This window comes from Gracilinanus agilis, chromosome 4, assembly GCF_016433145.1.
Source record: "Gracilinanus agilis isolate LMUSP501 chromosome 4, AgileGrace, whole genome shotgun sequence".
NCBI classification, from domain to species: Eukaryota; Metazoa; Chordata; class Mammalia; order Didelphimorphia; family Didelphidae; genus Gracilinanus; species Gracilinanus agilis.
Genome location: NC_058133.1, coordinates 60,322,736 through 60,345,407, shown reverse-complemented (window position 1 = coordinate 60,345,407; position 22,672 = coordinate 60,322,736). Strand labels below are relative to the sequence as shown.

The following is a 22,672-nucleotide window of genomic DNA, read 5'->3' as shown; positions in this document are numbered from 1 at the left end:
ACAACAACTCAAGGGGCCTCCTTTTAGCTCACACAGATGCGAGGCATTATGAAGGTCAAACTGACAAGATTCTGTGATTCTGTCCTCTTGTCTGTCCAAGTCATCCAATCAATACCTATAAAGACTTTTTTACATTATATAAATCTGCATAGGCAAATAGAGTCCAATATGATCTACAGTTATTTGAGTGTATTTTATGTCATTAACCCCATTTTCAGGATCAAGAATAAAGCTGGTAAGGGTTATAAGGGATCTATAAAAGGACCTTTATAAGTGCTTCTTTAAGATATAGTTATTCTAGGAAACATATTGATTCATGTATATAGTATACTCCAGCCTATGCATTTGCATAGGACTCTAATAACTGGTAGAGATAATGGCTGGGTGAAAGGTGAGTTGGTCTTCTGGCTTCTTGGCTTTGAGTGAAGATACATACAGTTCCAGGTTCCTTTCAAGGAGGTCCATGGAAGGAGACAAAGACTCCAGGAAGAAGCTGACATGTAGAGAGATTGATACTGGATTGATACATTCCATCTTGTCAGATTTGACACTCCAGAGTTTCCCTTTGAATGAGTGTGAATGAGTTGTCCCACTGGAGCAAGATATTAGAACTCCAAACCAAATCAAACCAAGAAGCACCTATTAAGCACCTACTATGTGCCAGGCTTTGGGATACCACTGGAGATAAAAAGAAAGGCCAAAGACAGTCTCTGCTTTCAAGAAGCTCACACCCTAAAGTGGGCCACAACAGGCGAACCACTATGCATATCAGGATAAATTGGAGATCTCAAAGGGAAAGCACTGGGAAGTAGGAAGTACCGAGAAAGGCTTCCTGTAGAAGGTGGAACTTTAGCTGAGACTTGAAGGAAACCAGGAGGCAGAAGGGAGGAGGGAGAGAGTTCCAAGCATGAGGGACAGCCAGGGAAAAAGCTCAATGTGGGGAGGAGGAGTGTCTTGGAGGAGGCAGGAGGCATAGCAAGAAAGCCAGTGTCATGATCCCAGCGTACACTGGAGAACATAAAGTAAGAAGACTGGAAAGGCAGGGGGTAGTCCACATTAGAAAGGGATTTAAACATCAGACAGAAGATTTTAGATTTGATTCTGAAAGTAAAAGGGAATTACTGACTTCAGTGGAGGGGTGGTTCCATGGCCATAGTTGGACTTCACAAAGATCAATTTGACAGGTGACTAGGAGATATACTGGAGTGGGGAAAGACTTGAAGCCTGGAGACCAAAGATGCCAAGAGCCTAGAGTTGAGTGGTAGCAGTCTCAGAGGAGGAGTGGGGGGGGGGGGGGCGGGGCAGATATACAAGAAATGTTATAAAGATGGAAATAACAAGGCAACTGATTGGCTATCTAGGGGGAGAGTGAGGGAGCAGTTGAGGATGCCACTGAGGTTGGTTGGGAGTTGTAATAATGGGAAATTTTAGATATTTTATAGATATATATTATGGTCACCAGGAATCAATAATTCAGATTGATTCCATAATTAAAATAGACTCAAGTCAGGATGGGTTTTGTGGTAGTTTATTTACAATTAGGAAGGTGGAAGGTAGGGAAATAGAGAGAGGGAGAGGCTAGCCCAGGCTGGCAGAGGCCCGGATGGAGAGAGGGTTAAAAGGCTAATTAAACTAGCCACTAGGAGACTAGCCACAAGGCCTTAGCAATCAGAGAGGCCAGTAACCTACTTAAGGTAGAGTCTGGAAACGCCAAGGTAAGCCAAGGAAGTCAGCCTAACTTACCCACATAACAATTCAGAGGGGAAGCAGCCTGAGGTCTCAGCCGAGATCCTTCAGCACCAAGTTCAAAGCGGGAACTGCCTCAACAGGAAGTTACCAACGTACTTGAAGAGATAGTGTCTTTCATCACTTCCCGTGGGTCCACCTCTAATTCAAGTGGACAAATGGCAGCCTCTGCACTGTTTTGGACTGCCCAAAGGGAAGTCCCTTCTTCTTGATTTGTTACTTATTGTCACATGTGGGTAATTCATCTCCCCTCCCCACTAAGGGAGGTGGGGATGACATTATCTCTGTTGGCTAGAGTTTTAACTATGAATGGGCTTGAGCTAATTCCATTTACACAATCCCCCCTGATGATCATATTGGGTGCCTAGTCACCGCAAGTGATCATTTTACATAATCATCTTATACCCACAAAGTTCTTCTAACTACACTAGTTAGAGATAAGAGGGGAATGGAAGAGAGAGAAGGTAAAAACCAATGTTTGCTAAGCGCATTGACAAGAAACCAATTGGATCACGAAAAATGTAGTTTCAAAGTCCCCCACATGTCCACAGGAAGTTTGTCAAATATTAAAATGGAACCCCCAGAATTCCAAATAACACAGAGTCTAGGTGACTGGGAGGATGGAAACACCTTCAATAGTAAAAGGGAAGTTAAGAAGAGGGGAGAGTTGGGGGTAGTTTCGGACATGTTGAGCTTAAGATATCTTCAAAACATCCAGGTCAAGATGTCCAACAGGTATTTGGAGATATGAGAATAAAAGTCACGAAAGAAGTTATGACTAGACAAATGGTTCCGAGAACCATCTACTTGGAGATGATAATTGAGTCCACGAGAGTTGATGTGATCCCTAAGTGAAGAAAATTTTGGGTCAAGGACAGAGCTTTGGGGAACATCCAGAGTAGCTATAACCTAGCTAAAGCTTCAACAAAGAAGGCAGAAAGGTCAGAGGAGAACCAGACACAATAATGCCATGAAAATCTAGACAGAGTATAAAACAGAAGAGGACAGCCAGCAGCTATCAAAGGTTGTGGGGAGGCCAGAAGGATGAGCTCCATCAAGAGAACATTCAATATTTGGGGGAGGTAGAATTTAGAAACTAAACAAAGGTAAATAGGATAGAAAGTAATACACAGTAATCATAATGGTACAAAAATTTTTTACAAGTCTCTCTAATAAAGACCTCATTTCTCAAATACATAGAGAAATGAGTTGAATATATAAGAGTACTAGTCATTCCCCAACTGATAAATGGTCAAAGGGTATGAACAGACAGTTCTCAGAGAAAGTAATTAAAGCTCTTTATAGTCATGCAAAAATTTTTCTAAATCACCACTAATTAGAGAAATGCAAATTAAAACAACTCTAAGGTACCACCTCACACACATGGTTATCATGACAGAAAAGAAAAATTACAAAACTTGGAGGGGATTTGGGAAAGTTGGACACAAATGCATTGTTGGAATAGTTGTAAACTGATTCAATCATTTAGGAGTGCAATTTGGACCTATGCCCAAAGCACTGTTAAACAGTATATACCCTTTAACCTAGCAATACCATGACTAGATTTGTATCTCAAACAGGCAAAAAAAAAGGTAGGGAAGCCCTATTATACAAAAATATTTAAACCAGCTCTTTTTAGTGGGACAAAGATTTGGAAAGTTATGGGATACCCATCAATTGGAGAATGGCTAAACAAGTTATAGAATATGATTGTAATGGAAGACTACTGTGCTATAAGAAATGACAAGTATGAGGAGCTCAGAAAAACCTGGAAAGACTTACACAAACTGAAGCAAAGTGAAGTATAAGTAGAACTACAAGAACATTGTATACAGTGACAGAAATGCTAATCAATGAACAATTGTGAATAACAGCTATTCTTAGCATTACAATGGTCCCAAACTATCCCAAAGGGATCCTTATAAAAAATACCATCTACTTCCAGAGAAAAAGAACTGAGTCTGAATCTAGACTTTTTTCACTTTCTTATTTTTTTTTCTTTGAGTTTCCTTCCAGGAATAGTGTGGAATAATGTTTTAGATGATTGCACAAGTAAAATCTCTATTAGATTGCTTACCATCTCGGGGTGGGTAAGGGACTGAGGGTGATAGAGGGAGAGAATTGGAGACTCAATATTCTTGCCTGAGTATGAGACCCTCACTTCATTTTTAGATATAACATTGAGCTTGTGGCTCTGCTTTCACAGGAGTAGCTGAAGGCTTGCAGGTCATAGTCCCTGAAAAGACGAAGAAAGCTATGTTGTTCCAGCCAGTGGTGCTTAGCTGCCGCTTCAGCACGTCCTCCCAGCAGCCAGCCGTCATACAATGGAAGTTCAAGTCCTACTGCCAGGATCGGATGAAGGAAGCCTTGGGCATGGCCACAGCCGGGGCTCAGCCCCTCAGCAAAAGGAACCTAGAGTGGGACCCTTATCTGGATTGTGTGGACAGCAGGAGGACAGTGCGAGTGGTGGCTTCGAAGCAAGGTGCCGTGGTCACCCTTGGAGAATTCTACCGGGGAAGAGATATCACCTTTGGGGAAGGTAATCTAGACTGTGTTTTGTTGTTGTTTTAGCACAATCCTACCCTGGGGGTCAAGGGAAGAAGAGTCTACATCCCTTCTGACACTATGAACATTTGGCTGTGTGGGACAAAGTGTACCAACAGATTGAACAACTTTCATGGCTGGAATAATAAAACTTATATTTTATGACATCTCAGGGGTTGGGTATATTTAATCTTTAACAAATGAGAAAACAGAAGCTCAGAGACTTATCCAGGATCACATGGCTAGTCAGAAATAGAAGCCTTGAGATCCCCAGCCCAGCCCTCTTTCCCCTTCATTGTGCTGCCTTTCTGGAACTGGTCTGGAAAAAACTGTCTGGAGCCAAAACAGAGCCAAGTCCTGATGAGACTCCCCAGGAGCTGGCATTCTTTCAGTATGAAGCTGAAACTGGGTCTTGGAGAATGACTTCGACTTCCCACCTTTGCTAGACATCAAGCTACATACTCACATACTCCTGGTGTTCCTTCCTTCATATGGCAGAGTTTGCTAAATTGTTTCTGCCTCCAGGAAGAGGGTTTTACATATTAACTGGTACTAGATCTGGAGTCAGTAAACGTAGGTCCAAAGCAGCAAATGTGTGACTTCCATCAAGTTGCAACCTCTTAAATGGGGAGGAGGTGCTGTTCATTTTAAGTTCTCAAAGGTCCTAAATATCTCTAAGGCCCTTTTCAACCCTAAATCTAAGACCTAATAGCCTTATCTCCTTCTTCTTGACCTTAATTTCTTACATAAGACTGGGCCTGGGGAATCACTGCTGACATAGGGTCATTCTTGAGTTAGAAAACCCCTGTGACTCTTGTTCACTTCTGGGAGATTGGCTCATGCTAAGTTTCTCTGGGACCTCAGAGACTATCCCAAACATCAACATTCTCCAAAGAATACCTCCCAAATCTGACATTATCTTTGCCTGGTAGGACTGTACTTAGCCCCAAGGCTCTCTAAGGTGGGATAAGCAATACTGTGTGTCTAGCAGGGTGGAGGGAGATATCCATGCGTGGAAGAGAAAGAGAGGGGAGTAAGTATGTCTTAGAGCACTACCCCAGTTTTCCATAGACTTTTTTAATGATGAGGAGGCTAAGTGCTCTAAGAAATTGGTATACTTAGGGGACAGGTAGGCAATTATAGGAAAGAAAAAGCCAATTTCTAGGCCAGTGATGACAAACTGTTTAGGTGCCCAAACTGCACCCTCACACTACATGGGAGCCGCCCCTTGCCCCAGACAGGGGAGGGAAAAGGTACTCCCATTGGTTGCTGAACAGAGGGGCAGAGCAGGGGAGAAATGTCTTCAGGTGCAGTGGAGAGGGGGAGGGGGGCAGCCCCCTCTGGCACACATGCCATAGGTTTACCAACATGGCTCTAGGCCCTCTCTAGTTCTCTTTCCTAGCTTGTCTTCAGTGGTTATCAGGCCTGGGCTCATGGAGTATAGTGGAAAGAGCCCAGGGCCAACAACTCAAGAATGCTGGCTTTTTTCCCCCTTAAGCCCTTATCCTCTATCATAGTATCATTTCCAAGACAGATGGGAAGCAAAGGCTAGGCAATCTGGGTTAAATGACTTGCCCAGGGTCACATTAGGAAGTGTCTGAGGCCAGATTTGAACTTGCATCCTCCAGGCCTGGCACCCTATCCACTGTAGTACCTTGTTACCCCAAACCCTGCCTGCTTTCTTGACCTGCTCTGCCACCAACACACCACCTTTGTGGGTCTCTGGCTCATCATCTGAAAAAATGAAGGGGCTGGACACACTCTCAATGGACCTCCATGATCCTACAGCTCTCCTTGTTTTTGTGTGGCAGGTGCAGAGCTCAAGATTGGGAAAGTCATGTGGGGAGACAGCGGCCTCTATTACTGTATAGTCACCACCCCTGATGACGTGGAGGGCAAGAATGAGGACTCAGTGGAACTTCTTGTGCTGGGTGAGTAAAAAACCATTCCCTGGTTCTAGATCTGGATTTACTCGCCTCAACCTAGACACACCTGTGTTCAAGTGCTGGCCGCCCTCACTGCCGGAGGTTCTCACCTGCTTTCAGCATTAACCCAGGTGGTTCTGCTTTCTAGCTTAATTTTCTCCTTTCTTCTCCTCTCTCACCCCCTGGTCTCTGTCTCCACTTGTCCTTTTTTCTGTACTACAATGTTAAGAAAACAGGAGAGAAGGGCCTTTGAAGTAGGGCCGAGACCACTGAAATGAAAACAAATTTGGTATTTCAGTCTCTCTTAAGACATGAAGAATGTTTTCCCCATCTAGTTCATTTCCACCTAAGAGAATCATAAAGGTAGGAAGGTTGCAGAGCTTGGATGTCAGAGACAGCTAATAATTAGTTGGTTGTTTGGGGGGCTGGTATTCAACTTGCCAATTCCCCAAGGAAAAAGGTAGAACTGACTGACACTACCTGGGAGTTTGACTTCCCTGCAGAACAAATACATGGAATTCTCTTTGTGAATATAAATGAATTTTACCCTTTTTTGCCTCAACACACAAGCTGAGGATGTATGCCACTGAGAAAGACCTTCTCTTCCTCTGAAATGAGGAAAAATGTATAGTTTTTTTTAAGCAAACTGCTTTAATGTTGGAAACAAAGGCAGTAGCCAACACATGGTCTCAAGGAGGGATCATACAAGAGAAATTATATTTTAGTTAACTTTAGTTATTTAAGAAAAACTAAAAAGGAAAAATCAGGTGATAGTGTATTTCTAAAGGGCATATACTTTGGAAAGTAGATGTATTTGGGAAGTTGATATTCACTGCTGGAAAAAGAAATTCCTGGAGGAAGAGGCCACTGCTGATATTCAGTATTCCATGACTTGTTCTCGGATTCTGGTCCCTTTTTCCTCACACTTTCCCATTTGTCAAGTGGAATAATGCTGATAATGGCTGATTTTCCTAGAAGGTTGAATTAGTTTGCATTTATAATGTGCTTAAACATAGGAGAATGAAAGGCTCTCAAGAAATGCAAACTCTGGCTGCCACTGTTTGCATGAATAAAAATACAACACGGTTAAAGAGAAAGACAAAAGTGGAAGTCTTCTGCTGGTATTGTAAGACACTCCTGGAAAATGAGAGTGGGAAACAGCTATGAATCTTTAAACCAGAAAAGGAAAAAAAGAGATGAATTTCTGCTTAATCATACAAATATAAAAGCCAAGTTTGAAAGCATAAGTGGCTCTTTGAGCTGGCAATTAGCTAATTGTGGACACAGTTATTTGCCCAGTATGGTTATTTGCAGAAAAGTAATTGCCTATGCAAGAAAATGAGGCAAGGTAGAGGCCACTTTAAATAATTTGGACCAAGTTGCCCTATAAACTCTTGAGAAATAATGTATAACAGGAGAAGCCATGTCATCTGAGGATGTGCTGAAGTACATGAAGGACACTTCTCTGGATCAAAACATATAAAAAGCAACTTGTGGGTCAAAACATATAAAAAGCAACTTGTGGGAAGATGCTATTCTCAGTGTGGTTCCAACAAACAGGAGGAAAATGTGTCAGCATCTGAGAGGTGGGAGAAAGGAAGGCTTGGATGCAATGATTAGTAGGTGATGGGAGGAAAGAGGTACAGCTGAAAGCAGTCTTAGCCTTGATTAAACTGTAAAAGAACATCCCGAGTGGAGCTCCAGAGCACTGGACTCAAAGCAAAAGAACTCGTTCAAGTCCCAGGGCTGCTATTTGCTAATTGCATGATCTTGAGCTTATAAACTTTATTTTTTTTTAAACTCTTACTTTCTGACTTAGTAACAGCTCTAAGGCTGAAGGGTCAGGACTAAGCAAATGGGATGAAGTGATTGTTCCAGAGTCATACAGCTAGGACATGTATGAGTCCAGATTTGAACTCAGGTCCTCCTAACCGCAGGCCTGGTGTTCTATCCATTATGCCACTTAGCATCCCCAACCTTATAAATTTTCACCCCTAATTTATCAAATAAAGGGCTGAGACAGGGTGAATTCCAGAGTCCCTTCTCAAGGTTCTAGTGGCCTAGGGTTCTAAGTACAAATCAAAAGAAAGTACATAATATATTTACATAAGATAAGAATATATGTCAGACCAGTGGTCTGATCAGTGTTCAGAATAAAGATAGGTAAGGTAAATAAGTACTTCATTCAATGAGCTCACAGGACAGAGCAGGGCCTGGACCAGAGGAGGCATTTAATAAATATGTATTGACCAATGAGCTCATTAAGTGCAGAGGTCTGGTTGCAGGGATGACAACTTTTACAAATGTCTTTTTATAAGATATGTGTTTTTAACACCTGAAAATTCTGATCTCCACTGAACATAGGACTTGTAGTCTGAAAACCTAAATTGAATTCCTGACTCTGACACCTAACAATAACCAAGTGATTTTGGGAAAATGAGTCCCTTCCCTTCCCTGGGCCTAAGGGCACTATAATGGAGTTGAGAAAAGGCTGGTAGAATAACTAACTGTTTTACTCTGGGAAAAATACTGAGTTCCTCTGAGCTTTAGTTTCTCTGCCCATAAAACTGGAATGATAATGTTAATAATTACAACAGAAATAATAAATGTAGATGACATTTATATAACACTTGCAAGTATGAATGGCAGTCTCCATGCACTGGATCCCTACAACAACCCCATGAAGGAAGTTGCTCAGAGAACTGCATTTACAAATGTGGACCAGAAGGCCTCAAAGGGTGACTGTGACTGGCCTACAGGACCATGGTAAGGGCAGGTACAAGGGGAGAGCTGAACTACAGCTTCTAAGACACTTGGGCACTCTTCCATGTTGCCTCCTAAGGAGGTTGATGATGATGGTGACAATGATGATGACGCATGCAATGCCTACCTTGGAGATTTGCTGTGAAGAAAAGGTTTGCAAACCTTGAGGTCAATGCACATTTATTAAACACTAACTCTGGTCTAGCCCTGGGCTACAGAAAGGGGTTGCTCTGGTTCTTATCACTCCTGCTCTATCATATGACTGTGACCCATCAAGTGGCATGTTTTGCCTCTGACAGATGGTAACCAAGTGGAGGCCCAATCTTTAAGTATTTGTCCTGGCTCTGCCCAAACATTAAGGGAAATAAAATACATTTTGGATTTATGCATCTATTTTAGACATCTGGGAGGCTAAAGACTGATCTTGCAAACTTTTCAAAGAAAATACCAGTTGCTTCTGTTGCCTTTAGCAAGGAGGAATTCTCCAAGTACATAGGGTCCCTTAGGCACAATGCTTCTTCAGATCTGTTGGAATGTTTTTTCAGGCTCAAAAACTGTAGCCCTATATGACTACAGTTATGTACTGAGAGCTAGAATTTTTTCATTCTTTGTATCTCTGGTGCCTAGCACAGTGTCTGGCACATAGCAGATACTTTATAAGTTTTTGTTGATTGGTGACTGATTGATTTAACCAAGGATCAAAGGATGTGTTCAAATGCTGCTTCTGCTACTTTCATTGAATAAATCACCTAACTCTCTTGGCCTCAGTTCCTTCACCTACAAATTAAGAGTTAAACTAAATTACTTCCTTACAGCTAAAAATCTTATACCTAAAAGAAAAATCTGAAATATTTCATTTCTAGAGAAAACAAGCATCAAAAAGTAGATGATCCTTGAGCAATTCTTACTTCCCAACCAGGGTACCTGACTGCTTTGTAAATAAAGTGGGAAATTAATCTCCAGGGATCTGACCTCCATGCTAAGAACAAAGTAGGACATGGGGCCTTCAGCAGATGATCACCAGATCACATGAAAAAAAGTATCAACAATATTGATGAGCTAACTGATTTAATCAAGAGGCATTAGTGTGATATTAAACAAAAGCTTTTGACTTAGAATCAAAGTATTGGGCAACAAAATGGCTCAGTGGATAGATGGAGTCAGGAAGACCCAAGTTTAAATCTGGTCTTGGACACTTACTAGCTGTATGACCCTTTGGCATGTCACTTGACTCTGTTTGCCTCCGTTTTCTCGTCTATAAAATGAGCTGGAGAAGCAAATGACAAACCAATCCAGTATAACTGCCAAGAAACACCAAAAGTGGTCATGAAGATTTGGAAACAACTAAACAACAAAACCAAACAACAATAATATAAATGGAAAGAACAATACAATGAAATTGAAACTTATAATTCTAATGTTCAAGTCTGGACTCACAGAAGGGTTGAGAAAATAGACCCACTCAACCCAAGCTCTTCAAGCTAGCCTTCTCTACTTCAAACATCTTTCTCACCTCTACTAAGAGATAAAACAGAGAACCTCACTTTACTGCACATCTCTGGGAATGTCGATGTAGAATACTTCAAGTACTGTTTATGTGGTTGATATAATGTTGGTTTTGCTGAACTGCTTTCTTTCCTCTCTTCTTTTTAAAAATCTCTGTTACAAGGGATGGCTACCTGGGCAAGGGGGGAGGGTAGATATATTTGGAAATGAATATGATATAAAAACAAAATTTATTATTAAAAATTTATAGATGATAACAAAGCTGAGGAGAATAACATATTTGATTCCAGAATCAACCTCTGAAAAGATTTCAGTAGGAATGTGACTAAAACCCTTAAGAGCCTGGAGACTATGCCAAGCAAAGATCAGCTGGGGGGGAGTGGGCATGTTTGGCCTAGTGAGGAGCAGACTTGAAAAGGAAATGATAACTTCAGAGTGAGGGCAACTCTCAAGTAGAGAGGGGATTTGTTTTCTTGGCCCCACAAAACAAAGGTAGAAGCCATGGGGAGAATCTATAGAGAGGTTAAATTTAACTTTATATAAAGACATATTTCCTAGGGTTGAGAAGTATCTCAAAGTGGATTGGGTTTCCTTGAAAGGCAGCCAGTTTCTCATTACTGGAGGTCTTCAGACTCTATGATTATATAAGAGAGATCACTGGTATAGAATTGGGAGACCCTGAATTCAACACTGATTATATATAAAGAAATTGAGGCCCCGAATTGTTAAGTGATTGGTGCATGATTACAGAGGTCATAAGGTCAGAACCAGAATTTGGGCTCAAGTCTCTTAACTCCAAACCTAGAGCTCTTGTTCAGACAGAAATTGGAATAGATGACTGCTGAGATTTCTCCCAACTGAGAATCTTTAATCTTTCATCATTATCATCATCAACATATGTTACAGATCCCCAGTATTCTTGCTTCTTCATAGAACTTATAAAGGATATATAGTCATTGCTGGAGAAGTGTAATCAATAATCTTTACCTCTGAGTAGCTTTTAGGTTTTCTTCCTTTCTTTGCAAAGCTATTCATAGCTACTGGCTTCAGCACTTACTGCAAATTTAATAAAATAAATTGGCTCTAAAATTGTTCTTATCATGTTCCTCCCAATTCTTACAAGGTCTCTACCTCATTAATAGATTCCAAACTTAAGTGCATACTGCACTCCAAACTGTTATGGATGCTTCTTGGGAGGGGAAGGGGTCAGAAACAAACTAATAAGTGAAGAAATGAGAAAGAAGGTCCTCTTTGGTGGGAACTGAACAATGTTGAGGGTGCTTTGAAATAAAAAGTGCCTTGCTATTAATTAGAGAGGCATTTGAGGTCATAGGGCTGTGCCAACAGAGGTCTGTTTCTCTGGGATTAGACATGGAGGCTGGGAATCAGTGAGCAGGGACTAGCCTTTATATCCTGGAATTGTGCCACTGTTGGGTTAGAAATAAAGTTCTCTGGGATGGTTCCAGCTGGCAAGACAAAGGACTTTACCATTTTAGGCCCAAGCTGTAATTTTTATTTTTAAACTTCAGAGAAATCCTTTCGACATGTATATATCTTTTCACTGAATTCAATGGACCTCACTTCCTCTCTTTGAATACTCCATGGGGCAGGATTTTTTTAAAGGACTCTCAAACTAAATTGACATTAGAGAAGATGGATATTGGATAAAAGGATTATTAGTCAACTGAAGAACATTTGTTAAATGCTTCCTATGTGCCACACACAGGAGAGCTAAAAACAAAAATGAAGAAGGCTTGTCTTCAAGAAGTTTACATTCTATCTAAAAAAACCAACATATGTACATAAATATATGCAAGATAATTTTTTGAGGGGAGACATTAGCAGCTGAGGAATCAGGAAAGGCTTCAGGTAGGGGTACTAAGAAGTGGAGGTGAGGAGGGAGTGCATCACAAGCATGGGGACACAACCAGAGCAGAGCACAGAAATTGGAAGTGATATACCATAGTGAGGAATGGCACAAAGGGCCACACAGCAAGACCATAAAGCATGTGATGGGGGAGTAATATATATTAGATTAGAAAGACAGGTTGGAAGCCAGGCTATGAAGGGCTGGAAATATCAATGAGAGAGAGAGTTTGTATTTGATCCTACAGATGATAGGGAGCCACTGGAATTTACTGAGCAGGGGAGTGATGTGATCAGAGCTGTGCCTCACAGAAGTCACTTGGGCACTTCGTGATAGATAGGCTAGAAAGGGTGAGATTTGAGGTGGGAAGCTATTGTAGTCATCTAGGTAAGAGGCAATAAGGGTTGACTAGGATAACGGCTTTATAAAGAGACAGACGAGGAGAGACAGATGTTGTGGAAATAAAAATCATCAAGACTTGACTATGTGTGGTAAAGGAGAGTGAGATACTGAGGATGACTGCAAGTTTGCAAACCTGAGAGATGAAAAGGATGGTAGTGCCTTAACAGACACAAGGCATGATTTGGGAAGAAAGAAGATGAGCTTTGTTTTGGACATGTATTTTGAGATGCCCACAAAACATCCAGTTATCATTGAGCTGGAGATAATGTGAGACTAGAGACTAGGGCTGGATATGTAGATCTAGGAGTCAACTTCACAGAAATGGCCGTTAAACTCATGGAAACTTGGGCAGCCACTAAAAAGGAAGTGTGGAAAGAGAAGAGGGATCTTAGGATATTCTCATAGTTAGGGATGGTGAACCAACAAAGGAAACTGACCAGTAGTTTGAAAGAAAAGAGCAGGAAGCAGCTAGGTGGCTCAGTGGATAGAGAAGTTCTTACTATGTGCCAGGCATTCTGCTAAGTGCTGGTGAATTTAATGATACTTCGCAACTTATTGGATATGGGAGATAAGAGAGGGAAATGTCAAAGAAGGTCCCAAGGTTATGAGCCTGGATTATTGGAAGGTCAGAAATATTCTCAATAAAAAAATAGGAACATATAAGGGGGCAGCTGGGTAGCTCAGTGGATTGAGAGTCAGGCCTAGAGACGGGAGGTTCTAGGTTCAAATCCGGCCTCAGACACTTCCCAGCTGTGTGACCCTGGGCAAGTCACTTGACCCCCATTGCCCACCCTTACCACTCTTCCACCTAGGAGTCAATACACAGAAGTTACCACTTTTCCACCTAGGAGTCAATACACAGAAGTTAAGGGTTTTAAAATGTAAGAAAAAAATAGGAACATATGGAGGATGGATTAGATAACTCACAGTCATGGAATTTAAGAGTTACATGAGACCTCAATCAATCAAACATTTACTCATCACTTATGCTATTATATGCTTAGCACTAGGCCTAGCAAAAAGCCAGTCCTTGCCCTCGAGGAGCTTATATTCTTTCAGGGTCGTTCTATTATGACCTCAGAGGTCAGACAGTGCAACCTTACTCAAAGCATACATCCCATCTCCAAGAAGTGGTTGTCCACTCTCTAACTGGGTACTTCTGGTGAAGGAGAACCCAATACCCATTTCATTTCAGACAGCTCTTTTTTCCAAGCCAGTAATTCTATGCCTTCATTGAAAAGATCCCCAGTTTCAATACGGTTCCTGATGGGCAAATATGGTTCTTCTTCATCAGTTCCCATCTGGCATAATTCTTTAGACTTTTTCAAGCCCTCCAGAAACTCAACATCCTACAAGCCCCCAAAACTCACACTTCTTCAGTAGTTGCCTCTGAGGTCCTTTTCTCCCTCTCATGAAGAGGGTAGAACCCCATTCCAGCTCCTTCATTTAAGGAGAAAGTCCAGGCTGGCTATCACTTCATTTTATATCCAGCTCTGGATTTCAGCATGCATTCTGCGGCTAACACACACACACACACACACACACACACACACACACACACTCACACTCACTAACACATACTCTCTTCAGTTTTTATAAAAATAAAAAAAAAAGTTGTCTTCTCCACTCCCACCCCCCACCCCCGCATTAGATTGTGAGTTACCTGAGGATCAGGAACAATCTTTTGCCTTTTTCATATACCCAGGACTTAGCACATAGAAGGCACTTAATGTTTATTGATTGACTGACTTGGAATACAGCATCTATTTAGGACAGTTCAATCCTATCCCATAAACTAGATTGAGCATGAACATTCTAAATTCTTATAAGCAGAAACTAGCCTAGAACAGACTGTACCGCATGAATACAGTACTGAAGGGATATTTCTGTGTTTGCCTTGTGGCTTCTCTCTCTCTCTCTCTCTCTCTCTCTCCCTCCCTCTCTCTCTCTCTCTCTCTCTCTCTCTGTCTAAAGTAAACCTTTCTGCCCATTAATATTAAAATCCATCAAGGACACCATAAGCAATCAATGAATAGCTTTTGGCAAGGAGAGGTGCTCCCAGGTCCTGTCTGCACCCCCTCTCCAATGGGTTCCATCAGAGAGCTTCTTTCCTGGAACCAGATACTTCTTCCCTACCGCCCATGGGCTGCTCCTGCTTCCCTGTGAATCCTCATCCCCACCTCCCACCCCCATTACTCTTATTTCCTGCTGTTTAGAAAGGCGACTTGTTGCCAAGGTGCCCCCCTTCTCTTTTTATTTGCCAGCCCCAGCCCCACTGATGCAAACAAAGGAGATTTGCAGATTTAAAAGGCCTCAGCTAGGAGAGTTCCCATGGCAACAGCCTCCTCGGAGGTCTTTGTTGCCTGCTCAAACTTTGATCTCAGAGAGTGGCTGCTGCTGGTTTTCCCTCAGATTGACAAACTGAGAGGAGGGGGGAAAGAGAATGAGGGAGAAGAAAGGGAAAGTTGACTGCTGGCAGAGGCAAGAGAAGGAATTAATTACAGAGCCACACTCTCCAAATAAGTCCTAGTACTCTTTGGAACATCTGATTGGGCTTTAGAGCTCTTTGCTCCAGAAGGGCCTTGTGACCCTGACTCTAACACAGACATATTGATCAGATCAGAGGTGATGGAAACAAGGAAATCCTCCTCTTCCTTCCCACCTTTGCTCCTCTCACTAAGGGGACCAGCCCTTCCCTTAGATCGTTAGGCTAATAAGATAGTCCCCTGAGCCCCCAAGAAAAGAGATAGGAGATAGTGAGGAGTGGCCCCTGCCCTGATGCTCTCTCCCTCTCAGCCTGCCTCACATGCTTCTAGAGATACTCTGCCTTGTTATTCTAGAGGGAAGAACAGAAGCCTGAAAGGCAAATTTAGAACCTATGGCCAGGCATCGGTCAAATCAGACCATGATCATCTACCATCACTGGAGAGTCTCAGACTCCCAGAGGTATTCCATGTGGCTCTCCTATCTCTCCCCTTCCTGCCGCCACCAGGTCTGAGGGGCCACTGGCAGCAAATTACCTATTTTGTCTTTTACAGCAGCCTAGGGTTCCAGGTTCCCTTAGAGCAGTAATTTGGTATCATGAAAAAAGGGCCTTCATATATGGTACGGTGTGCTTGAGGCACTAATAACCAAATTGGATCCAGTGAACCCCAAACTATCTGCTATGACTAGAGGGTTTCATGAGAAATATCTGATACTGGCAGGGTCAGGAGAGTGGTCACTTGGGAAGCAAAATAAATCTGCCTCCTGGTGCTGGGTTTTTCTCATCCTACTTCTGGAGGCAAAAAGTATGCATTACTTTTGCACACCAATGTACAGTCTCCATCTTGCCATGCCATCTTCCCATCTTCTGTCTTTCCCTTCTGCCCCCCCCATAGTCTCATGATCCCACCATCTTCTTTTATACTGTCATCCTCCTCTTTCCCTCCCTTCTCTCTCTCTCTGTCTCTCTCTCTCTCTCTCTCTCTCCCTCTTCCTCTCTCTCTCTCTCTCTGTCTCTCTCTCTCTCTCTCTGTCTCTCTCTCTCTCTCTCTCTCTCTCTCACACACACACACACACACACACACACACACCCCTACTACTCCCTGTCATATGTTATGTCAAACTCAAGTAAACACCCATAGACATTATGGATTTGCCTCACAGTCTGTGTTTAATACCCACCCACAGTCTTCCCATTCATACCCTGGGCCTGACACTTCCTATCTCCACCCTTTTATGGCCTGTGTGTGATACACACCATCTACTAACCTCATACCTAGTGTTTGACACATACATTGCCATCCCCTCCACTCAAATGTCTCATATTTGGCATGAACATCTTTCACCATCTCCTCACATTTAGTGCCTGATTCTAATGTGTGCCATCATCTTCCATCATATTAGTCTCTCCTATCATGTGTTTCGGTTCAAAATTTCTCAACTCAACTTTACCCTTAAATCAACATATATTGTTTGAACAAAACATTTTACATCTAAAAAGTATTCTTTTTTTTCCTTAAATAAAACCTTACCTTCTGCCTCAGAATTAATTCTTTTTATCGGTTCCAAGGCAGAAGAGTGGCAAGGGCTGAGCAATGGGGGCTGAGTGACTTGCCCACAGTCACACATCTAAGAAGTATCTGAGGCCACATTTGAACTCGGGACCTCCTGTTTCAGATCTGGCTCTCTAACCACAGTGCCACATAGTTGCCCCCTAAAAAGTATTCTCTCAGCAAATAAGTTCAGAAAATTTTGTCTTAAAATACCATTAAATTAAAATTAGTAAGTATATATGGAGTGCCTCCTTTTGAACAATGATGACATGAAACGAGACTGACACAGTCTGTTCCTTGATGAATAACATCACGATGTTTCTGAGAGGCGAGACTCACCTCTTCAGTATTCTGCTGGATCCTTGATCTCACTGAGGTCTTTCCATATGCGCAGCTCGCAGCCCCTCTAAACCTTCTCATCCTGTGGCAACTCTTGTTCCTGTTTTTCCACAAATGAAACTGTTAGATAATAAGACAAGATAAAACTTATGCTATTCCTGGATGAAAGCCCCAACTCAATTTAACAAACATTGATAAAATGTCCAGTGGATATACTGGAAGAGACACGTTTAGGTCAGACCTTATCCTTGCCCTCGTGGAGGCAACCTTCTAGTAGAGGGTTAGTCTCTCAACCTGATAGGTCTTTATAGATGCTAAGCCAATAAATTAACACTGATGTCAGATGAACCCACAATCTATAAGTAGGATCCTAAACTTGCCCATGGCTTCATTTTTATCATTTCGTACCTTTCTTCATCTTTTTTAGATGAAGATTTTAAGCTGTGTGTCTCAGTGGATTGAGAGCTGGGCCTAGAGCCAAGAGGTCCTGGATTCATATTTGGCCTCACACACTTCCCAGCTGTGTGACCCTGAGCAAGTCAGTTAACCCCACTGCCTAGCCCTTACCACTCTTCTGCCTTAGAACCAATACACAGTATTGATTCTAAGATTGAAGATAAGGTTTGTTTGTTTTTTTAATTCTCTATTTCTTTACATGTGTATATGTCTATAATTAGCTGTTTATGTATGTATGCATGTATACCTTTCACTGAATTTCTACTCTCTCTCATCCTGTTTTGGGGTATTTTAAAACCCTATCAAGTCCAAGAAAAAGGCTTTGCAACAGTTAAAATGGCTTTCTTGCCTTAAGATTAATCTCATGTGCTGCCTGGGGCTTCTCAGGTGGGCAGGCTTATCACCACAGGAGTGGGCCCCCAGGTAACCATGGATTTTGGCACTGGCAGCTCATGATACCATCTGCTAAGGCACTCAGGAAGGTTGTGATCTGACACTCTTGGGGGGTGAGGAGCCCACACTCCAATGAGCACATGTCAGTACATCTATCAGTATCTATCACATGCACACACACACATATAACGCGTATCCATCTCACTCGTTTAGAAAGCATGTCAAGGTTTACAAAGTACTTTCTACAACAGTCTTATGGCCTTGAGATGTACTTGGTGCAAGTGTTACAATCAGTGGTTTATGGGCCTGGAAAACCAGGCTCCTCAAAGGGGTGCAGTAACTTATCCTGGATCAGATCAGAGAATGGGTCCATGCCAGAAAAGGAGTGCTTCTAAACAGAACCTGGTCCTCTGTGATCCGGTGATCCTGTCCTAACTCTGAAGCCTAGATGAAGAGCTAGAAGGGACTTTAGAGGACTGAAGTCAACCCACATCCTTATTCAGCTGAAGAAATTGTAAATGGCTTGCCCAAGGTCCTACTGGTAGTAAACAACAGGGACAGAATTTATACTCAGGTCCCCTGACTTTATAACAGCTAAATGGCACAGCAGATAGAGCGCCAGGCCTGGAGTCATGAAGACTTCTCTTCCTGAGGTTCAAATCTGGCCTCAGACACTTAAAGCTGTGTGACCCTGAGCAAGTCACTTAACACTATTTGCCTCAGTTTCTTCATCTGTAAAATGAGCTGGAGAAGGAAATGGCAAATCACTCTGGTTAGCTTTGTCAAGAAAATCCCAAATGAAGTCACAAAGAGAACACAACTGAAACAACGAACTACCATCTCTAACTTTAAATCCAGGGCTCTGGGCATCTTTTCTGTGTAAGCTGTGTCACATACACACACACACACACACACACACACACACACACACACACACACACACTCTCGCTGGTGGAGAGAGACCCACAGTAACAGTAAACACTGAAGCCCTTTGCTAATGCTCACGTAGCTTTCTGTTTTCCTTCTATCAGGGCTAACTTTACTAAAACCTCTTGTTTCTTCTTATAACCTGGGGGAGAACAAGGCTGAAGGCGGCCACATTCCTGGGACTCACCCTAGACTTCTAGAAGCAGGATTTTTTTCTAATCTGTGTCCAGAAGTTTTCTTTGCCAATGCCAACAAGAGTGATAGGAAGAGCAACAAGTCCCATTTCTCTAGTACTTTAAGGTCTTACAAGGAGCCTATGTGGCAATGCTACTCTTCCTGCTGTGCTAGGCAGGCAGGCAGGGGTGCAGTGGCCTGAGGAAGGGTTCCCTCCCTTTCTAGCCTTAGATACTTTCTCCCTCTATACCCCTGGGCAAGTCCCTTAACCTCTTTTGTCTCCGTTTTCTCTTGTGTTTCATGGGGGTACATAACAGCGCCGCCCTCCCGGGGTTGCTGGGAGCATCCAGTGAATGGCTGAGCACCATCTGCAGTAGGAAGTCAGCCATTATTAGCCAGGCAGGACCCCTAGTCGTCCCTCAAAAGAGGCAGCCTTTGGAGTCATCAAGGCCAAGTTCAAGCCCCAGTCGGGCACCTAGTGGCTGGGTGACCCTGGCCAAGTCCCTTCATCCCCACGTGCTTGTAGATGTGTCTGACCACTGCGGCTTGGTCAGACCCCCTGGTCCAGTGAGGGTGTCCACTAAGCAGCCGGGCAGTGGGAATGGCCAGGGGCTGGGGGAAGGCACAGGGCCCTCTTGGGGCCGCCTCCTGGCCGGGCCTTCCAGGCCCCCTCCCCCTCCCGCACTCATCCTTTATCCCCCTCTCCCTATTTTTGCTACACTTGTTGAGCACCGTGGGAGGAAGCTTGGCCTTCAATTAGTGAGCATTCATGACAGGCCTGCGCAGCCTCCCCTCCCCGCCGTTGCCGTGGTTACCGCTGGTATGAAGGAGAGCAGCTGGGTCAGCCCCAGCATTTCATTGTAGCCGACTTTCCCCGTATTAAGAAGGGGGGGGGGCCTGCAGTGGGTCTGCAAGGGGAGGCGGGGGAGGGGGGAAGGGGGAGGCCTGGGCAGGCCTGGCTGAGAAGCGTGAATCGTGAATGGGCTCAGCCCCTGGAAGGGAAGAATGGAAAGGCGCGCTGGGAGGCGAGGCAGGGGCCCAGCAGCTGCGGCTATTCAAGGGACAGGTTTGGGTTGGGCGTGACCTGTGCCCTGGATTTCTCTGAATTGACTTCTCCTGAAAGAGAGGGCTCTGGGAATGTCTCCACAGAAGGAGCCCTTGGCTGGGCTGGGGGCTGGGAGCCTGCGCCAAAGTCACGATCCTTTCAGGCCGCTGGGGGCCTCCCAGACAATCTGAAAACAAGGTGCCGCCTAGCCCCGCACTCCCAACTGGGGCGCCAAGCCTCTGTTTCACCCACGTCACGTCAGCGCGAAGCCTCCCTGCCCAGCATCACCGCATCTCCCGCGGACCAGCCAGAGAGGCTCTTACTGAACGTGTTTGCCCGTGTTCACATCTTAAGGGGGAAATTCTGTTAACACTCTGCAAGTAAAGCGCTCTGCAATCATTCCTATTGTTTATTAGTTTATAGAGATTCGCTGAATGCCTTCTAATGAGAGCATGCTGAGCTCTGATCGATTGGAGAATCTTTAGCAGGTTGGAACGGAGCAAGATGCTGGGTTTTTAAAGGTTTCAATGGTTTAAAATGTTTCCCACATTCAGAAATCATACTTTAATTACACTACGTGCAGTAATGATCCTGCAAACACAAATAAGTGCAAAAATAGCTTTCATGGCACACACTCTCTCGGAGAATCCAATTTGGTCCCTTCACAAGACTAAAATAAGGCCAGAACAAAAGCAGAAGAAGGAAGGCAGGCACTAGAGCAGGGCTACCATCGTGTGTGTGTGTGTGTGTGTGTGTGTGTGTGTGTGTGTGTGTGTGTGTGTGTGTGTGTGTGTGTGTGTGTGTGTGTGTGTGTGTGTGTGTTGGGCCCCTCTGGCATAGGGTAAAGCCTATGAAGCCCTTCTTAGAAGAACAAAATGCAACAGGACTCGAAAGGAGGCCTGTTATATAGAAATACAGCTACCCCCAACTTTGTTTTAAAACAAATTCAGAGGTGAAGAGGAGGCAGGGGGGCAGCTACATGGCTCGGTGGGTTGGGAGCCAGGCCTGGGATTCCAATGTGACCTCAGACACTTCCTAGCTTTGTGGCCCTGGGCTAGTCATTTAACCCCCAACGTGTAGACCTTACCACTCTTCTGCCTTGGAACTGGTACACAGTATGGATTCTAAGACAGGAGGAGAAGGTGGAAGTAAGAAAGGAAGGAGACCATTCCAGGAACAGTGGAGAGCCAACACTAAGAGAGGGCACAGCAAATAGGCTGGTAAAGACCTTGTGGTAGGGAAGAGTGTGTAAAAAGACTTGGAACATCTGATGAGGCCAGATTGTGGGGGTTCTCCTATGTGACCAAAACTCAGTTTACACAGAAGTCTTCCTGTCCTTTTAGGCTACCGAAACTAAGACTGTACTCAGGACTTTTGGGACACCCTGCGCCCTAAAGACAAAAAGGAATGGCTGGAGTTAATCAAAGAGCAACAGGATTTGACCTGCACTTTAAGAAAAGCACTTATCAGACAAGGGAGAGAAAATGGGGGGACACTTAATTCAAGGGAAGATTCCTTAGAAGGCTTTTGCTAGAGTTCAGGAAAAAGATTATGGGGGCCTGAACTAGGGCAAGGGGCACTAAGGGTAAAGAGAAGAGGCCATGGGTCAAGGAGAGAGTCGGATATATGGGATAAGAGAATGACCCGAGGTTATGATCCTGGGTGGCAAGAAGGAGAGCCTGCCCTCTCCAGAAACAGGGAAGCCAGGAGGAGAGCTCAAAGGTTGGAAGGGAAAGCCAAGCAGTTCTGTTTTTTATCTCTGGCCATCCTGTCTGGAATGTCTCAGAGGCAGCTGGTGATACTAGGCTGGAGCTCAAATAGGGGATCCGGGTCTAGGAGTCATCTCTACTGGAGATAACTGAAGGCCTGGGGCTGACAAGAGGAAGGGCCAGGAAGCAGAGCCATGGGACACCCCCATGTTGAAAGAGAGTAGCAAGGAACAGTCAGAAAGCAGAGAGGAGGGAGAGAGAACTCGTGGCTCTGGATTTCCAGGCTCTGACCTAGTGTCTGAAGACAGAAGGAGCATAATGATTATTTGCTGATGGACTGAAAGCCCAGCAAGGAGAGAGTATCTAGGGGAGGGAGATGAACAATGTCAGGTACTAGAGAGACTGAAAAAGGCCACTGGATTTGGCAATCAGGCAATCAATGATAACCTTGACAAGAGCAGTTTTAGTTAAGGGTAGAAAAATACTTGGCCCCATAGATAGATCACTGGCCCTGGAGTCAGGAAGATCCGGATTCGGACACTTACTAGCTGCGTGACCCTGGTCAAGTCATTTAACACTGTTTGTCTCATTTTCCTCATCTGTAAAATGAGCTAGAGAAGGAAATGGCAAATCACTTTGGTTAGCTTTGCCAAGAAAATCCTAAATGGGGTCATGAAAAGTTAGATACTACTGAAACTGAACAGCAAAAATACTTAGGTTTGGCCCCTGCAAACCTTATAATCTGAAACAACACAAATAGAGAGGGAGCATTTGCTTATGCAGATGATTCAGTAAAAACATGGCATATGTAAACAGACTGTAAATGTTGTATATTATAT

At 43.6% G+C, this 22,672-nt stretch overlaps 1 protein-coding gene across 1 annotated transcript in view; it reads left to right on the top strand.

The window, feature by feature from the left end:
• The window catches only part of ILDR2 (immunoglobulin like domain containing receptor 2), an 85,430-nt gene that overhangs the window by 27,257 nt on the left and 35,501 nt on the right, over positions 1 to 22,672 (top strand). The window contains exons 2-3 of the mRNA XM_044677111.1: positions 3,953 to 4,285; positions 6,102 to 6,221. Of these exons, the coding sequence (XP_044533046.1) occupies positions 3,953 to 4,285; positions 6,102 to 6,221 (453 nt within the window). The remainder of the gene's footprint in view (positions 1 to 3,952; positions 4,286 to 6,101; positions 6,222 to 22,672) is intronic.